General features: G+C 37.2%; 1 protein-coding gene and 1 pseudogene across 19 annotated transcripts in view; one reads left to right on the top strand and one right to left on the bottom strand.

Moving 5' to 3' along the window:
- PPP1R9A (protein phosphatase 1 regulatory subunit 9A) overlaps positions 1 to 18,775 on the bottom strand; it is a 312,061-nt gene that overhangs the window by 21,756 nt on the left and 271,530 nt on the right. For 5 of the 19 annotated variants that reach the window (XM_049093580.1, XM_049093583.1, XM_049093585.1 and 2 more), the window contains 5 exons: positions 16,440 to 16,547; positions 15,498 to 15,655; positions 14,717 to 15,014; positions 2,453 to 2,540; positions 2,268 to 2,351 (listed from right to left, as the gene is read on the bottom strand). In XM_049093580.1, coding sequence (XP_048949537.1) covers positions 2,268 to 2,351; positions 2,453 to 2,540; positions 14,717 to 15,014; positions 15,498 to 15,655; positions 16,440 to 16,547 — 736 coding nt within the window. The remainder of the gene's footprint in view (positions 1 to 2,267; positions 2,352 to 2,452; positions 2,541 to 14,716; positions 15,015 to 15,497; positions 15,656 to 16,439; positions 16,548 to 18,775) is intronic. The other 14 variants (XM_049093586.1, XM_049093589.1, XM_049093600.1 and 11 more) reach the window with 5 other exon arrangements.
- Positions 7,818 to 8,257, top strand: LOC118350591 (non-histone chromosomal protein HMG-17-like; annotated as a pseudogene).

Here is an 18,775-nt window from a genome sequence, read left to right as displayed (position 1 = left end):
GGAGAACAGAGGCTGTTGTTAGATTTGATTAGTGTTAACCAACTCTTGTGATAGCTCAAAACATTATTTTGTGAAACAGAAAACGTCCCTTTTCTTCCCTCGTTCTTCTATTGTTGCAATTACATGAATTTCCTTCAGTTCTGGTCAAAATTCTACTATAATTACGAATAATTATAAAATTATGATTCCAATGGAAAACTATTTTGTAGCACTTGGTGCATGTGGAAATAACTCGTGACCACTGAAGCAGAAGGACTCCAGAGTTAGTATTTTAAAAATCCTGAGCCAGCTGGCTGCTGGTTCAAAAGCTGGCATTAGCTGTGGTGACGGCCCACCCTCGACTCCCCATGGATGGCCTAAGGTCAGGTACACACTCACCAACAGAATAAAGATTTGCTTGCTTTTCACCTGGAATTTGTAAAAGGTGATACCCTCTGGCTACTATGATGAAATTCAGACAAACCTTCTCCCCACTGCTGGGTGCTTTGCTTACATCCGTCTCAGGTGGAGCCTCAAGGTGGGAGGAAGTGACTGCCTCAGAAATCCAGGGACCAAGAGGAGGGCCATGTTACTACAGAAGTGTCTCAGCTTCTGTCCTGCTGTATATCTGGGAATCTCTCTCTCCCTGAACGAGTTTCACTTTTTATTATTATTATTTTTAATCCCGAGTATAAACTTGATAGTTTCCTATTCTTAATTTTCAGGTACAAAGTAGACTGTTTTATATTTCTCACTTCAAAACCAGACGAAATTTAAAAAAAAAAAAAAAAAAAAAAAAAAACAAAACCAGACGAAATTAAATTGCTTTTAAGTTGCATCATGGACTTCTATTTCCTGAGACCAGTGTCCTCAATATAAACAGTGCTTTCTACCCTTTCTCCATTGTACAGGATTAAACAACAACAATGAAGACAACAGACTTACACAATTAATTTGGGAATCCTCTCTTCCTATCTCTGACCCCACTCTCCTATAATTCTAGGAGGAAGGTACAATTTCTCACCAAGTTGTATGCCAGAAAAAAAAAGAAGAAAAACTGCAGAGAACAACCTATAAAATGGATCGGGGGTCCCCAAATGATTTTACGATTTTTTATTGTTAGCATTCTGTTTCTTCTTTAGTCTACGCTGTTGAGATGACTCTCCAGTTTCAAGAGATTTCCACATCATTAGATGCATAAACAACTGGAGGGAAGGTGTTGTGTTGGAAAGGTATCTAGACAGAGGAGGCACAAGCCCTGCTGCATTAACTGCCTGCTGCATAATCGTGGGCAAATCAATTAAATTCCATGAAGAGGAGTTTCTTAATAAAGTATTGTTATCTGCCCTCCCAAAGTTATTATAAGGATCAAATAAAGTGATAAATGTAAAACTGCTCTGTAACTTGACAGTAATAATGATAGAGAATTGCTATCTTTATTATTATTATTTTTAAATACCTCCTATGTGCCCGGTACCATTTGACATGCTTTGTATGAAAACTTACTTAATCCTTACACTAAAGTTATTAGGTAGATACTGTTATCTACCCTTATTTCTCATATGGAGATAAAAGCAAACAGGTTAAAGAAGTTGTCCACAATTTTAAAGGTAAGAACTAGGAGAGCCCTGATCCAAACCCAGGCAGTCAAGCTCCATGCTTTGTTGTCTTCTGATATAAATCTAAACTTTAAAATTATGTAATCTCAGAATAAAACTGGGAAAACTTGACAGCATGCAGTGCAAAGCTCATTTCTCTATGGGGAAGTCTTTACTGAACAGTAAGAATAGTTGGTAGAGCCTGAAGAAAATCAGTTAAACAGTTGAGTCCAGCAAGAGATGATGGTCCTTTTTACACATGGACAGAATAGTCCTGAAAACCAACAAGGTACTTAAATGTAAAATTACCCTTTCAGACATAACAAAAAAGAGGACATTACTATTGTGGGTAGCCAGGCAAAACCCCTGAAATATGCCTCATTAACATATCACATAGATCTATTTATGTTGTGTTTAGATAAACATTTATTGTTTATTAAAAAATTTTTTTTAAACATTTATTGAAACTATTCATGTGACCATAATTTTGCAATTAAGCCAGTGGATATACTCAAGGCCAGTATAGGCTAAAACTGGGGTAGAAAAATATAAACTGTTGTGCAATTTCTCTTTCATCTCTCCTCTAGGTGGATCACTTTAGCTCATAGATACTGACCACTGACTTTGATTAACCATGGCGGTAGTGGGGGTGGGGAGGGGGGGCAGAAAGTTTAGATCATCCACCCATACCTGCTACCCGGAGAAAACCTATTGGCTTCTTTTTCTTTTTCTTTCCATTTCTTTCCTTTGTTGGAATTCCTTCGCAAAGGTGCCCTATAATGACAACACACAGTCAGAAAGGGGAAAACGATATTTTTCTCTTTTAATCCTTTTCTTTTATAGAGGGCTTATTTTTTACATCACGAAATGCTTACCCCAGATCCACAAACTTGCGCTTAATTTTTCCTCCTTGTACCACCAATGAACTGGATGCCCTTAGTGATCTGGGACCCTTGGCACCATCTAGGGTATACACACATGTGAAAAAGACCAATTATTATTCTTTTTAAAGCCATGAGTCAAAAGTCAGTGCATCTCTGAATCTAATGACTTTATCTCAATTCCAGAGTGTAAAAGAAAATAATGGATGCCCTTTTTTTTTTTAAGCCACAGGAAACACAGATATGTTGAGGAACATTCAGTTAAGCCAGGAGAGGTCCTGCTGAAGAGAGCCCCAAAACTCATCACAAACAGTTTTAGCTTCAAATATACTGGAATGAGCAAAATAAGCAAGAATAAACACTATCAAATAATTGTTTACATTCAAAGCAGGGACCGACATGACTTTCCTTTTGTTCCTTCTCTGGCTCCAACTCTTTGTTTCAAATGCCCAGGCTCTGTCCTCCACACCTGTCCTCCCTTTGGGCTTTGGTGCCTTCTGACAGGAACCCAGCCCACTTCCCCCGTACCTCCCAAGTCCAGTAGAGAAAGTCACCCCTGAGTGTCTGGAGATTTAGGGGAGAAAGTGAGAGTCAAAGCTTTCTCTTCTGGTCTCTCCTTTGTTAATGACCCGTGGCCAGTCCTGGGACAGAGGAGGGCAGAGCACGGAGAAGACTTCTTAAGCTGGGGCTCAGCTATAAAACATATCTTTGAAAGGCTCCTCTCAGAAGTTGGGTTGGAATACAACTTGGCTGGCCTTCTGTGATGTGGAAGATGCCAAAATTTCCCCAGTGTTTGGAGCTGATTGATCTTTGCCTCTTTGAGTTACACTGGCTCTCAAGGGCAGCAGCTGCTGGGGGATGGGAACACTCAAAATGATACCAAAAAGACCAATCAGAGGAGAGACTTTGAGAATGGAGTTCAATGTCAAATGTAGGAGCTAGATTCCATGGGTAGCACTTAATTCCTCCCTGGACATGGTAGATAATTCCTAAGGCTCTACCTGGAACTATTTTGCAAAGGATGTTTTCCAGTGTTATGTTTCAGCATATCCAGTTATCTGAGATGATTAACAAAGGTTGTTTTAAATTTGATGCATATTTGTGCGCGAAACTACTCCTTCCTAATTGTCTGTTGGTGTCTGTCTCTATCTTTGTAAAATTAAAAATATTCCAGCAACTTTCTGGCATGGAATGAAGAGAGAATAGTGCTCCTACAGAAGTGTTTAATTAACCTTACTAATTAACTTTGCTTATAATTGTATTTCAGGATAAACTTCTAAATACACACACAAAACATGAAGTGCACACACAATTCTTATTTAGGAGTTTATGTTCAAAGCTCTGAAGAAGCAGCACAGGATGTTTACAAACTCTCTAAGGATTTTTAGCAATGAGCTCTTCAGAGTTTTAGTTAATGACACTCGGATTACAATAATCAATCCCTTGGAATGTACATAATGAAATACAAGAGTCAGAAATACATCCATGTCAAAATCTACTTCTAACCTCAGATATTTATTATGGATATTTGCATCATTATGCTGGGTAACTGAATTAAATAGCCACAGATGAGAGGCGTACACATAAAGAAAATCCACAGACATGGCACAAACGCCTTCTGAGGTGATTTTGCTAATGGACATTAAAAAAAAAAGAAAAAAAGAAGCAGGATTTCGATTTTCTTAATAGAACCCGAAGAAAAAAAAAGTGCCGGATTCCTCCAAATCAATCCTAAAGCAACTCTTAATGGCTAGGACTGTGCAAAGTTTAAAAGGAAACTGCCTAATTATTTTCTGAATTAGAGGTAGTGAGGCAATGTTTTAACGAGTGGTGAGAGGACCAGATGAGACAATGTACATGGAAACACTGTGTAACCTCTTAGTGTCTCAGTAATTTGGACATCTTCGGACTGAAAGCCTGATTCTGTCCATTACAGAGCCTGCTGCTAGGCAACCTCACATCATTATCTCACACATTTGCCAAAGTGTGTTCCAAGGAACACTTAAATGAATGCTTTCAAAAGGCTGAAGAGGCAAGATTAAGTAATAATGCACTTCCCTATTTTAAATCAATCAAATCCATCCTTAATGCACATTAGAACTTCCAGTCTGCACAAAAACCAACAATGGATTGGTAGGATTTCAGGAAAAGAAAAAAAAAGTGACTTGTTTTTGTTTATTTATTTAGCTTTATGCAAAATTTCCATGGGGCTCTTTGAAATCTCTCCAACACTACCTTCAGGAGCAGTCAGAAGTCGGAGCCCTTGGGTTGGGTGCGGCAGCTTCCAGCTTTGGCAACCTGGCCCTCAGTCTGAAAGGCAGCGAATGGTCTCCTGATGGCTACATGCGCTGGCTTCTTCCAGTACTGCATTCTCCTTCCTCTCAGAGTTCCAGACTCTTGACCTCTTCCTTTCCTTTGGGGCCTTCCAACTCTGCCCCTAGCCCAGCTTCTCTCCTGAGCTCATGACTTTCTTCATTAAAAACCTGAGCTAATTGTCTTCGCCCCATGATACTTCTGACTTCTCAGTTTCTACAAATGACAGGGGCTGTATTTCCTGAGGCTAGAGACGCCATGGTCAGTGTTGACCTCCTCACTTTCTTCCCCTGTATTGAGGTAGCAGAAATTTCATGGGCTCCTGTGTTGCTCTTTCCCTCGTTGGCTACTGCTCCTTCGAGGTCATCCTTCCCTGTGTCTCCTGACTCATCTTGCCCACATCTCTTGTTTTTTCCTTTTTTTTCCTCTGATCAAACATCTGGAGTTGCCTGGTAATATGGTGAGGTATCTAAGGCACTTAAATTTTAGAGCTAATGACTTAACCTTCTTTTCCATTTTATTGAAACCATTTAACCTGCATTAGCCAATTGCTTCAGGCAGGCTGGGCAGCCCCATTCCTTTCAACCCATCTCATGTGTAGCCCATCCCTGCTAATGCCAGCTCCATGCCTGATCTGCCTTCCTTGGCCACCCTTCCTCCCCTCAAATCCTTCAATGGCCACTTGAACTGTACATTCTTTGTCATCTTTATTTACCAATCTCAGCTGGATATAACCTCTCCCCTCCTCTGAGCAATGCTAAAATTTATTATTTCTACACATATAAGGGCTTGATGCAATACATCTATAAGATTTTGCAAAGCCAGGTTCTACTTGCCAGGATATTAATTCAGCGAATACTCCTGAAGCATGGTCTGTGTCAGACAATAGGTGCTAATAGCCACATGTAAACTTAGAATAATCATCTCTAGAGATCACAATTAGAAAACTGATAGTGCTTAATTCACTCTTCCTAACCTTGTCTGGACGAAGGCCTACTGCTATGGAATTCTAGGACCAAAACATTTATTAGGCTACTCAAAGAACAAGCATGAGAAAAATATTTTCATGCCTTCTACTGTCATATGACTTGTGTTACAAATCTCTGGGAATAATCTTACATGTCCTCTTACTTTAACTGAAATGGGGTTAGATGTTTATCATTTTTCCAGTTACAATGGGACTCTTTCTACCCTACTTTCCACTGAGTCCCTCAACTATGACAACAAAATGAGGATTCAAGAATGTGGTATTGATGCAATTTAGAAAACACCCAACTTCAATTAGTTGTTCAATAATACCAGCACGTTGTTAGCCTTGAAATTGCAGTCAAATACAGCTTGTTACTTAATTATTATTTTGTAGTAATGTAATAGACCAAAAATAATAGTATATTACTTAAAAACATCCAAATAATGGCAACCAGGGACTAAGACATTTTCAGAATTTTTCCAGCAATGATGAGTAGAAGGAAATAAACACCTAGGCCAGGGATCAGAAAGCTTTTTCTATAAAGGGTTAGACAGCAAATATTTTAGGTTTGTGGGCTATACAATTTCTGTCATATCTCCTCAACTCTGCTTATTGTGGCATGAGAGTAGACAGGGTATAGCTAAATGAGTATGGCTGTGCTCCAATAAGACTTTATTTTTAAAAACACGTGGGGGCCAGATTTGGTTTGATGACCTACATTGGTTATCTGGAGAGACATGCCTGGTAATTTATCCAAGAAACTTCTGAAGCATCAATTATATGCCATACTCTTTGCTGGGGAGCAAGAATATAAAGATGAAAGAGATGAATGAGAAAACTGGTTCATTCTTGACAACTAAATCACTTATCATGCACAAAGTGATAGAAACAGAAGTAACAACGTAAAACTTTCTGTGGGACCGAAGAGAAAAGAGAAGAGAAGAGAAGAGAAGAGAAGAGAAGAGAAGAGAAGAGAAGAGAAGAGAAGAGAAAAGAGAAGAATTCACTCTCCCTGGGAATGTGGAGAGTGTATTCAGAATCCACTAAAGGAGGTGAGGTTTGATCTGGGTTTGGAGAAAAACACAATTTCCCTGAAGTTCAGTGTTAGGCAAGAACATAAATATGGGGTCTTGCTGAACCTCATTCTAGTTCCTTTACCGATAAGCCAATGAGTTATAAGAACCTCACACGTGAACACACACACCAACACACAGAGGGAAATAAGGTTAACTAAACCTGACCTCTGTTGAGCACAGCTCTTAATAGGTAAGTCCCACATAGTCAGGGACTCAAGAATTTTACAGAATGTTATTCCTCAAATTGGATTTTGAGAATAATGAAGGTAGATCCAGCTATGTTAATCCATATTGTATCGGCCCCTACAGTGTCATAACATTTTAATGATACTGAGGTCCATTTCTTGGGAAGCAGGGAGGGAGAATCTTTGAGGAACACAAAAGTGCCCAAGTGCCAGTGGTGGTGCAGTGAAATGGGCCATTTGTTAGTCAGACCAGCATAAAGACCATACTCCATATACACATCCAGGTAACTTTAATTTTACACTCACTGAGCAACTTTCTGATTTAGGAACCTACCAACCAGAGGAGCGAGAAGAGAACATATTAAGGAGGTTGGTTATTATGTCAGCTGTACCTCCCAAAGTACATCAGAAAATTAGTATTCTGGTTTCGAAACTAGTGTTTTCTCAGTTAGAACAGCAAGAACCACCCATTCTGAACTTGATAAAATCTGAATGTATTATTGAGTTTCTGGACGTAGAAATCCAAAAACTAGACCTTTGACTTTCAAGGTACCTACTGGTAACAGGCTGCTGTCTGAGAGCCAGTTAAGAGAAGGTCTCTTTGATGTCTTTCCAGGTGTAACAGAGTCTGAGACTGGAAGGCAACAGAGAATAGGGTCTTCCCAGTCATTGATGGTGGGGTGTCAGAGACAAGATCTGTCACAAAACACACTAGCAAAACAAACCTATGAGAGAGAGAGAGAGAGAGAGAGAGAGGAAAAAGAAGAGGTGATAACAACCCCTGGACTGGCCAAAGCCCATGTGTCGCTGCATCCCTGCGTCCAGCGCTTACGTCCCGCCGCTGTCTCCACCATGCCCAAGAGAAAGGCTGAAGGGCATGCTAAAGGAGATAAAGCCAAGGTGAAGGATGAGCCACAGAGAAGATCTGCAAGGTTATCTGCTAAACCTGCTCCTCCAAAGCCAGAGCCAAGCCTAAAAAGGCCCCTGCAAAGAAGGGAGAGAAGGTACCCAAAGGGAAAGAGGGGAAAGCTGATGCTGGCAAGGGTGGAAAGAACCCTGCAGAGAATGGAGATGCCAAAACAGACCAGGCACAGAAAGCTGAAGGTGCTGGAGATGCCAAGTGAAGTGTGTGCATTTTTGATAACTGTGCACTTCTGGTGACTGTACAGTTTGAAATACTATTTTTTATCAAGCTTTATAAAAATGCAGAATTTTTTTTTACTTTTTTTTTTAATAAGCTATGTTGTTAGCACATGGAACACTTCATTGTTGTTTTGGGGGAAGGGCATATGTCACTAACAGAATATCTCTGAAGATAGATTGATAACAAGGGGAAACTTCCTCTTGGCTCCCAGGAGGAGAGATTCCTTGATGTTGACACACATGAGCCACCTTGGTGGTGTGGAAAAACAAGAATTCATTTTTTTTATGTCCTCTTCTCCCTCTTTGCTTCAACATAGATTTGACTCCCTTAAGCCCAGAGACCTGTTAGAACCTAAGAAATGGTTCCCAGTATGTCAGGCAACTGAGATGGTGTCCCTCAAAAGGGTTCCTTTTTTTTTTTTTAGCTTGCGGATCTTCAGATTGATAATTCTGCCATTTTCATTTCATTTCCTGAAAGTCAGGATCTGCTTGTGAAAAGTCGTTAAACAACATGCTAAATGTGAACTGTCAATCCTCACTCTAAACTTTCCCTGTTCAGAGCATCACATGAAGACTTCACTGGGTTTTATAGTGGCTTTCTGATTTTGGTAGTCCACTGAAGAAGGGAGTTTGAAAGTTGCTGTATACTGTTAACGATCATCTGCCCATGTCCTGCCTGAAATACCATGATTGTTTATGAAAAGTATCTTTAATAAAGCTGGATACAGTTTGGTTTGGAAAAACGAGAGAGAGAGAGAGAGAGAGAGAGAGAGAGAGGAGGCAGACAGACTCTAGTCAGCAAGCTCCTTGAGGGAAAAGATGGAATCTTGTCAATCATACATTTAGCCTTTAGCACAAGGCCTGACACAGAGCAGTTGCTCAATAACTATTTGTGTAACAAATACATAAATGAATGGGTTAATGTCAATGAACACAGAAGGCAACGAAAACTCTTCAAGGTTGGAAACTTCTTATTGGGGGAAGAAAAGACTGTGAGGCACTGCTTTCATCTGATCATAGTAGGTAACGGTGGTTATTGTACTAGTAACTGACTATTGACAAAGTTAATACTTTATCAAAGCTCAATTAACTGCCTCTTCCTTGTTACCCGGAAGCACATCTGGCCCCAGAAGACTTTAGAGGGGAAAGCCCAAGTACTTTGTTTCTGGAGAAGAAGCTACCCATCTCTCATCTTGTTTTCTATTTACTTCTACTGAGAACTTAATCCCAAAAAAGTAAGAGTAGCAAACTAGGAAGGCATTTGGGAAAGGATGGAATTCTCACATTTGACTCTTACATTACTACTAGTGGACTGTAGAGAACAATCCAAATCAATGTACTACTTCTCCCATCTGAGAGGAAATATCTGCTGACTTTAAAGAATCACTGAAAAACAAATAGAAGTAAAGGTACCAATCTAGACAATATTTAGCCACTTAAAAAAATTCGGGAGTGATATTTCATGTGTGAGTGATACACACTCCTTGACTGCAGTGTAATTTCTCTCAGATAGCTAGTTATGCCTGATAAACTCAAACAGTAGACCAGAAAATATTAACCCACAGTTCCAAAATACATGAGTCTGTTGTTTTGTCTCCTTATGGACCAATTAAGGTCTACAGAGATTATAGAGGGATTGCCACAAGTGTATTTCTATGAAAGTGTTATTAAAATCCATAGTTTGGGTTAATAAATGAGTTTTTGAAGTCTTTAATTCTTTTGAAAGTAGGCAAAAATCATTATGCCAAGTCCTCCACCAACTTGAGAACTATCTTTGATGAGTTAGCAGGCTTGACATATTTTCTTTTGCTCCTACTAGTATTTTTTTTAAAACTTTCTAAGTACTTAATTTTTACCCCCAAACTTCTAGAACAGCTGTTTTTAGAACCAGTCTGTGGAAGATAATTCCAGCAATCAATAGGCTCAGGAAAGGAAACCAAAGGGAAAAGATCAGAAATAAAGCAATGGTACTTATCAAGAGTTAAAAACAGATTGACCCCCCAAACAAATGTATTTCTAGTTTACAATGTATTTTTAGAAAGATTATAATTTTTGATCTGGTAGAGACAGATGAGTATGCACTTTTAAAAAATAAAGTCATGTACAATCACACTTGCAACGTATGAGTGTATCCCACACCACTGCTGGCACTAGTTGGAATTGTTTAAAAGTTTTGGCAATCTAGTGGGTATCTGATTTAAATGATCATTTCTCTGATCTTTGGTGAGGTGGATCATCTTTTCCTATAAGTAATGTGAATTTTCTCTTCAGTGAACCAATGGTTTATTTTCTTTGCCAATTTTGGACTTTTTAAAAATTATTTGAAGCTACTTGTATATTAAAGTCTATCATTTAACTTTCTGTATGGGGTCCTTCAATATGCTTATTGACTACTGTAACCAAGAGTATTTATCAGATAGTTGTAGAGTATAAAGAAAATCCTATAAAACAAACACCCATTTCATTTATCCCCCCAACCCTCACCACAGTTTATACTTACGAAGTCCCCAGTATGTCCTTCCCCATTTCAGTTCCTGGACACTCCCCACCAAGTAACTGACTTTTGTCATTCCCACTTACAACCTCAACATTTTGTTTGTATCTTTAAGAAATTTACTAATTTTTTTAGCACTATCTAAATAGAATCATGGGTATTCTTTTGCAATTTGGTTTATCCTCTTAATGCTTACTCCAGAGATTCACCCCTGTTGTCATGTTTCAGTATGATTTATTCATTCCCTGCTGCAGGGATTCATCATATGAATATACTACAATTGATTTAACCATTCTACTAGTGATTATTCTAGTAATCAGCAGTTTTTAGGTTTTCTCAGGTTTTTTGTTTTTTTTTTTATCACACAGTAGGGCTTCAATGAATACCCTTGTACAAGATTCTTAGTAGGCAATTGACCTGCCTGGGCCATAGGGCATGTACACTTTCAACTTCACTAACTCAATGCCAAATTGTTTCCAAAGATCTTGCCCCAATTTAAACTTCCACCAGCACAATGAAAATTCTTCAGTCTCTGGGTGTATCACATAGCTTCCAGCATTTGGTAACATCAGACTTTAATATTTATGGCAATCTGGTTAAGTTAGAATGGTATTTCATCTGGTTTACCTCATACTTTCCTGATTACTTATGCAGTGGAACACCTTTCATAAATATTTTGGCCTTTTGGCTTTCATTGTCTATGAAGTACCTGTTCAGGACATTATATATGATCTATCATATTATTTGTCTTTTCTAAGTAATTTATACAAGCTATTTACATAATGTAGATGCTAACTCTACATTACTTACACAGGTAGTAAGGTAGTAAATGGTTTCTATTTTGTGGGATTCTTTGTTGTGTGTTTGAGAAATCTGATGTTAGATTTCTTCATGTTTTTTTTTTTTTTCTTGTGTCTTTTTTAAGGAATCCTTCCCTACCTTGAAGTAAAAAAAAAAATATACTATACAGTCTTTTAAAAGTTTTATAGTTTGCATTTTCCAGTTAAGTCTTAAATCCATCTTGAATGGATTGTTTTACAATGTATGAGATGGGGAGGGTCTAATATAAATTTTTAAAATTGGTATAACCAGTTGTCCTAGAACAGTTTGTTAAAAACTCTATTCTTTGTCCACTGATCCAGCTGTCATAGTATATGAAATGTGTATAATCTGCTTTCATGCTCTTTATTTTATTCCTGAATCTCTAAACCTCTGTGCAAATAATATACAGAACTAATTCTGTGGCTTATTAATAATTCCAGGTATCAGGATCTTCTACTTTATTCTTCTTTAAGATTCTTAGGTATTCCTGGCCTTTTTCCCTTTCTTACAATTTTAGGATCAGCTCATTAAGTTCACAAAATATCTGTTGTATCAAATCTTTCGATCAGTACAGACCAACGACATTTCTTTCTGCCACTGTTTTTTTTTCAAAAGATAAAAAATTTTTACAGTGAACAAATGTATATCCATTACCTATACCCTACAATTTCCATTTTACTACATTTGCCTTATCACATAGCCATCCCTCTAGTCATCCATTAACCCATTAATTTTCAAATGCATTTCAAAGTAAGTTGCAGACATTTCACCCTTACACATGTCAAGATATTGATTTTATATATTTATTTTATATCTGGCCACTTAATCTTCTAGATGAATATTCACATAATCCTTAAATAAAGATATTTTGTCTTTTCTGTTTCAAATTTGCACTGATTATTTGATGTTCTTATCTTCCTGCAATTAGAAAATTCTCAAAAACAGACTTGAAAATCGTGATGATAGTTGGCATTCATGTCTTAGTCCTAATTTTTGTGCAAATGGCTTAAGATTCACTATTTAGTGGTTGATTGCTTTTAAGTAACCAATCATATTCAGAAAAATTTACCTAATTCCATTTTTATTTTAATAAGGTTTTACTAAAAATGTCTGAAGGATTATATCAAATGCCTCTCAACTTCCATTAGTATTGTAACACTTTACCTTTCCTTTGTTGATATGATGATTTATATTGTTAGATTTTCTAATGTTGAACTATTCTTATATTTTCAGAATCAATGCTACCTGATTATGGAATATAATTAACTTGCACTCTTGGATTCAATTGATTAGCATCATATTAGCATCATATTTAAGATGAATCTACATGCATAAGATTTCTTTTTTCCACACAGCCTTTATTGTGTTTTTAGGACTCTTGCTACTTAAATAAATGAGAAACACCCTACCTCGAATACCTATCATAAAACAGAGCCTAACTATTTTTTTTTTTTTTATAGGTTAGGGAGAATTCAGTTATAAAACCACCTGGCTCTGGTGACTTTCTAAATGGAAGCTTTTATAAAAACACATTTCACATTTCTGTGATTATTGGTTTATCCAAGTTATCTTCATAGACAATTTGAATAGACTAATTTTGTAGGAAACTCCATTTCCACTAGATTTTTAAATCTACTGAGTTCACAATCTTTAAAAAATTAATTCTTTTAATCCATCTCTTATTTCCAGTGCTACATTTTTTTGTCTTTTTCTCTATTTTTTTTCTTAATGTGTCCTTCCAACGGACACATGCAAACAACTGTTATCATAATTCACACAAACAATAATCGTATGAATTATTAGCTGGAATAATTCACAGAATTTTACTATATTTTTGGGAGGAGAGGGCAATTAAGAATAGGCCTTTCATTTCAATAGAAATTAAATTCAGCTTATATGTTTTATACACTCCTTTCTATTTTCTGCTTTTTGGTTGTTCTGTTCCCATTATTTAAAATATTTATTTTACTTATTTTCAGCCTTTATTTTTAGTAATAAAAGAATTTAAAGCTACACATTTTTCTCTTGAGTACAATATACTCTATCAATTCAGCTTTTGAAAATGTTCCTACAAAAATAAGTGTCAGTATATAAGAATATACAGATGCTTGTTACAATTTTTTTCAAAGTGATACGCAAACAGGCAGAACTACAAAAAGAAACCTTCCAGAATACAGCCCAAATGTCCATCAATATTAGAAGAGTTGCCTCAGTTATATTATAGGCTCACTACAGAAGATTCTCTTGTCATTTAAATTTGTGTATATTGCTGTAGAGGGATGTCCATAAAATATTATTATATATAAAACAAAACGCAGAGTCATGTGACTTACATGATTCATTTTTGTAAAAAAAAATTACACAAAACACAAATATACCAAAAAGGATTTTTGTTTTTACACCTATACGCACACACACATACACAAACACACACATGTGCATGACTTAGGTGTATTTCACATGTGAAAGATAACGTACTCAAATTTACTTGGTTACTCTAAAGGGACACATCAGACATGGTAGGAAAAGAATGAACCTAATCTTTATACCTCTCTGTATCATTTAACTTGTCTAATGAGAATTTATTACTTCTATAAATTAAAATGACAAAAATCTATTGACATCCCTATGAAATTCTGGTATTAATTCAAGGAACCTATTTTAAAATTTAATTGATTAATCTCCCTGCATTATCTTTATCATAGCTCTCCTGTCACAATTTTTGCAATATGAATCATTACTGTAAAAATTTCTTCTAAAGAAAAACCAATTAATGGCTTAAAACCTGTATTGCTTTCATCTTCATATATACATGAAGATATTTACATATCTTCTATATATTTATAGATGTTATATACCTATATATTTTTACATATATATTATACACATTTTTTTTTTCCAATGTGAGCATGTTAGTATTTATTGAAACTCTGGGTTTCTATTCTACAAACCCTCTAGTAGGCCTCCTGAAGCATTTCCTTTAGTAGTAGTAAACTTGTGGAGAACTGAAGAAGTAAAAATACTAACCTGGTAGGAAAAGATAGATAAATACATGAATGAATGAATGAATGAATGAATGAATGAATGGGAGAGGCATGGGCTCTTATCCCACAACATAAAAAGAAAGCAATATTAATTATTAAGACAAAGGACTTATGATTATGACAAAAAAAGCTATTCTTATATTGCACAAATCAAGGAGTTAGTGAAGTCAGACAAAACAAAAGCAAAAACAACAAGAAAAATAAAGAGTACCTTTTTCCTGTAGTATTTTCTTGGTGGTGGGTTGATGGTGGCAAGGAGATTCTTCTATATCATGATCAGATTTTGAAGGAGAGGAGTGTGAAGTGTCTCCCCAAAGAAAGGGGGAGGGCTCCTTTTCCGGGTGCAGTGGTCCGTCTTGAAATTCAGCTACGTGGTCAGAGGAGAAGGGCACACTGCCAGCCGCCGGAGTGAGGGATGGAGCACCAGAATCTGATTCTGGAGAAGTTCTCAAACCCTTGGGCAGAAGTGATTTGGTAATGTGCGTGTGGTTATAGAAACTGTTTGAAGGCTGTTGGTATAAGAGATTATAAAGGAGGTTATGCACCAGCTCCATGGAGTACTTTGAAATCAGACCGAACTTATTTTAGTAAATCCCTCAAAAACCAATTTTTTTTGTTGGTTTACAGATGAGACTGCATAGTTTACAACAATTCACCATATTACATTGTAGCTAACACAGACACCTAAGACACAGAAACAATTCCTTGTACATTCATTATTTCCCACTAGGTAAAACCAATACCTGAACATAAAAGCACCATCGTGAAATATGACAATATTTCATAATGCTTTTGGGTTAGTTCATTGAATGATACAGAAATAATTTGAATTACAACAATATATAGAGTTGAGTAAGAATTTAGGAGACAAAGCAGTGAACTATTCCAGTTGTTTACACAGAATCTGGTTGCAGAAAAATCATCTTCAAAAAGCTGTGGGAACAAGGATACAGCTCAACACTGCAAGTCAGAAACCAGTCAACGGTGCTCACCTTTCGCTCCAGACTGTCTTCCCCATCTGTTGAACTGACACTATCATAGAGTCTTGTCCTAGAGGGCCTCTGGCGTCTGTTCTTCACGGAGAGCTGGGCTCGGGTTTTTAGTGCTTTTGAATCCAGGCGCTCTGTCTCTGGGACTGCCTCATTCAAGTCTAAGAAAAGAATCATGCAAAATAATCAGCAAGAGAAACCTTTGGAAAGGATGGACAAAGAGACCACAGACACTGATAACAACGATCTCAAGGTTATCAATAATACCAGGCAAATATAGGTGACAATCATGCCAGCCTGTCTGATATGCCGCCAGAAACAAATCAGTGAGATTTAGGAGAAATGTACAAAGCCTTATAAAAGAATCCAACCAACCAAAGGTGACCAGGGCAACCAAAGGTGGCCAGAAACCAACCAACCAAAGGTGACCAGGGCAACAAGAAAATGTAACATCCAAAGAGCCAGCGTGGTCCTTGTGGTCTGCCTCTTACCACCTTTAATCTTGCCCCCAAGAGACCAAGTCAGAACTCCAAGTCACCATTCCAAAGGGGAGAAGTAAAGGTTACCCATAGCTCTGTGAAGGTGTTGGCTGAGGAGAAGTTGTTCTCTGGCTGAATTTATCTGGAATGCTACTGCTTCTTAGAAATAATGTAGCTTGAGCATCAATCATATTTTATCTTTTTAGAGTGGCAGTCATTAAATGAAGCCATAATGTTGATATGGCTTCAGAATTAATAATTAAGTGCTTCTGGATTTAAATTATTAAAAGCAAAGCCTATAACGGAGTTGCAGAAAATTAATATGTACTGATATTAATGGAATAAAACAATTTCTTACAGTAGCATTACTTCAGGAAATTCCTTTTCATCGTGTTACTATGAAGGTGTGCTCTAAATATATTATAAGACCAAAACAAGGAAGCATCTCAGGTTGTGCCTCTCTTACCTATGGAACCTTGCATTTGGCATATGGTTCTAACAGTTATATTAAATATATTTTCCCTAGGAGATACATCCACTGAATGACAATATTTACAGAATGACTCTTCTTTTCCTGTATTTGAAAGAAAAGTGAATATTCAGAAAAGCCAGACTATTCAGGTATATATAAAGGACAGCTAAATATTTTCTAATTAGTAGTCTCTTTATTGTTTACATGTCAAAGGAGAAAAAATAATCTCCTTGATCACTTTAATTTCTCCCTTTCAATAAAATCTAAACTTGCAGCTGCCGATTAAGAGTTCATTAGTTGTGATAATTGGGAGATAATCAACCTTACAAGCTCTTGTTTACATATAAAATGTGGGAACACTACACAGATGAAAGCAATAATATAATTAGATATACTGTCATACAAGCCCGTTTCACAGTTTATCTATCTTGGGTTTTGGACTGTATTTTCTATAACAGAAAGCATGGTCGGTCACACACACCATCTCAGGTATTCCTTAAAACAGCCCCACGCAACAGAGCAGCCAAGTATGCTTTATCCTCTCTTGAAGTCCAGAGAACCTGAGTAATGTGCCGTCATCTGCACAGCTAGTTGATGAACTGCCATGATTTTTCTTTTTTTGACTCCCAGGCTACGAGTCTGTGCCCTCCAAATTTAGCGAGGGTTGAACAAGTTACTAGAAAAAGATTTTAATGTTCAGTGTTTTTGTTTGTAAAATCACATAAAATGTGGCTAATCTAGCAAGTTCATTTCTCCAATTGGCTATATGGGAAATATTATTATTAATCTTTCACATAGGTATTAAGAAAGCATAAAAAGGAAGACATTTTGAAAACTATAGAAAAAACTATTTCTCAGATGGTTTCTTATTTGGTCTGTTTGTAACAGCTTGGTTACTTGGTGACAGAAGACTCAAGGAGAAAGCCTGTTCTACATGGCTCCTTTTTCAATAGAATCCTGGCCCTGGAGGACCCACCAAGAGCACCCAATATCCAGGACTGCAGTAGCTACTCCATCACTAGGTACTGAACAAATAATAAAGTGAGGGAACATGAGAACTACTTATCGGCAAAGTTTAGATTATAGAGAATTTCTTCTGGGACTTCTGGCTCCATGACTGGTCAGTAATTTGCCTGGTACTCATATCAAACAACCTCTGAAGAGCAATCTAGAACATCTGCTTTAATATCAGCTAGCACTGAGTAGGTACAAACTGCTGGAGCACACATACAGAATTATATCTATTAAAGATGAAGGTATCTAGAAGAGTAGTGCCTTAAGTCCATGATCCAAGTGGCCAACAACACACCGCATACAATTAACAATTTTTGAGGCCCTGAAAACAAAGTTCTCGGGGTCCCTCTATGGCAGTGATTCATGAATTACAAATTAGCAATTTATATTCCACCCTGAGAATACATGTTTTTAAAGAACCAGGAAAATGGAATAGAGCGGGGAGCTTTCACTTCAATGGCAGGAAGTTGAAAGGAAAGAGGTCCAGAGGAATCAACTACTAAATACACCACGGGCAACATCCCCCTTTAGCAGTGTTAGAGGAGGTGTGTGGAATAGAAGGAAAATGTGTATAGGACTTTTGTAGCTGGGTAACTAGAAGCTATCTTTCTCTATCATGTTGTGTAAGAATTAGAGTATTACAACTCAAAAGAACCTTAAGGATTCTAGTCCAGCCTTCTTTTCCAGATAGGAAAGCCAAGGCTTCAAGATTACTAACTTGTTTACTAACTGCATCATACCGTTAATCTATGGATGAGATGGGATAGAGCTCAGTCCTCAGAAGCCTATCATCCTGGGGCGCCTGGCTGGCTCAATCCATTAAGCATCTGCCTCTTGATTTCGGCTCAGGTCCTGATCTCGGGGTCCTGGGATCCAGCCCGGAGTCAGGCTCTGTGCTCAGCATGGAGTCTGTTTCTCCCTCTCTCTGCTCCTCTCCCTACTTGCTCTCTTCCTCTCTCTCTAAAATAAATAATACATAAAATCTTAAAAAACAAAACAAAGCCTATCGTTTTTCTGGAAGGTCACTCTCAAGTCTGACAATAAATTTCACAAGTAATCTTTTGCCTTTGTTGAATCTTTGTTTAGTCTTACTTTATGTTCCAAACAAAAATACAGGTCAGGTACTAACTTTGCAAATTTCCGTTAGTATACAGTATCGAAGAAAGAAAAAAAAAAACCTGAGGTATTTTACTTGGTTTTATAGTTATCCATGGAATAAAATTCTTACATCAAAAAATTAGCTGTCAGCTTTGAGAATGGCAATGCAGCAGAAGAAATCCAACTGGCTCCATGTTGCTAAGTTCTGTGCTACTGAA

The sequence above is a fragment of the Canis lupus genome, chromosome 14 (assembly GCF_003254725.2).
Source record: "Canis lupus dingo isolate Sandy chromosome 14, ASM325472v2, whole genome shotgun sequence".
NCBI lineage: Eukaryota > Metazoa > Chordata > Mammalia > Carnivora > Canidae > Canis > Canis lupus.
Note: the sequence above shows the minus strand (reverse complement) of the source record. Positions and strands in the feature narration are given on the sequence as shown.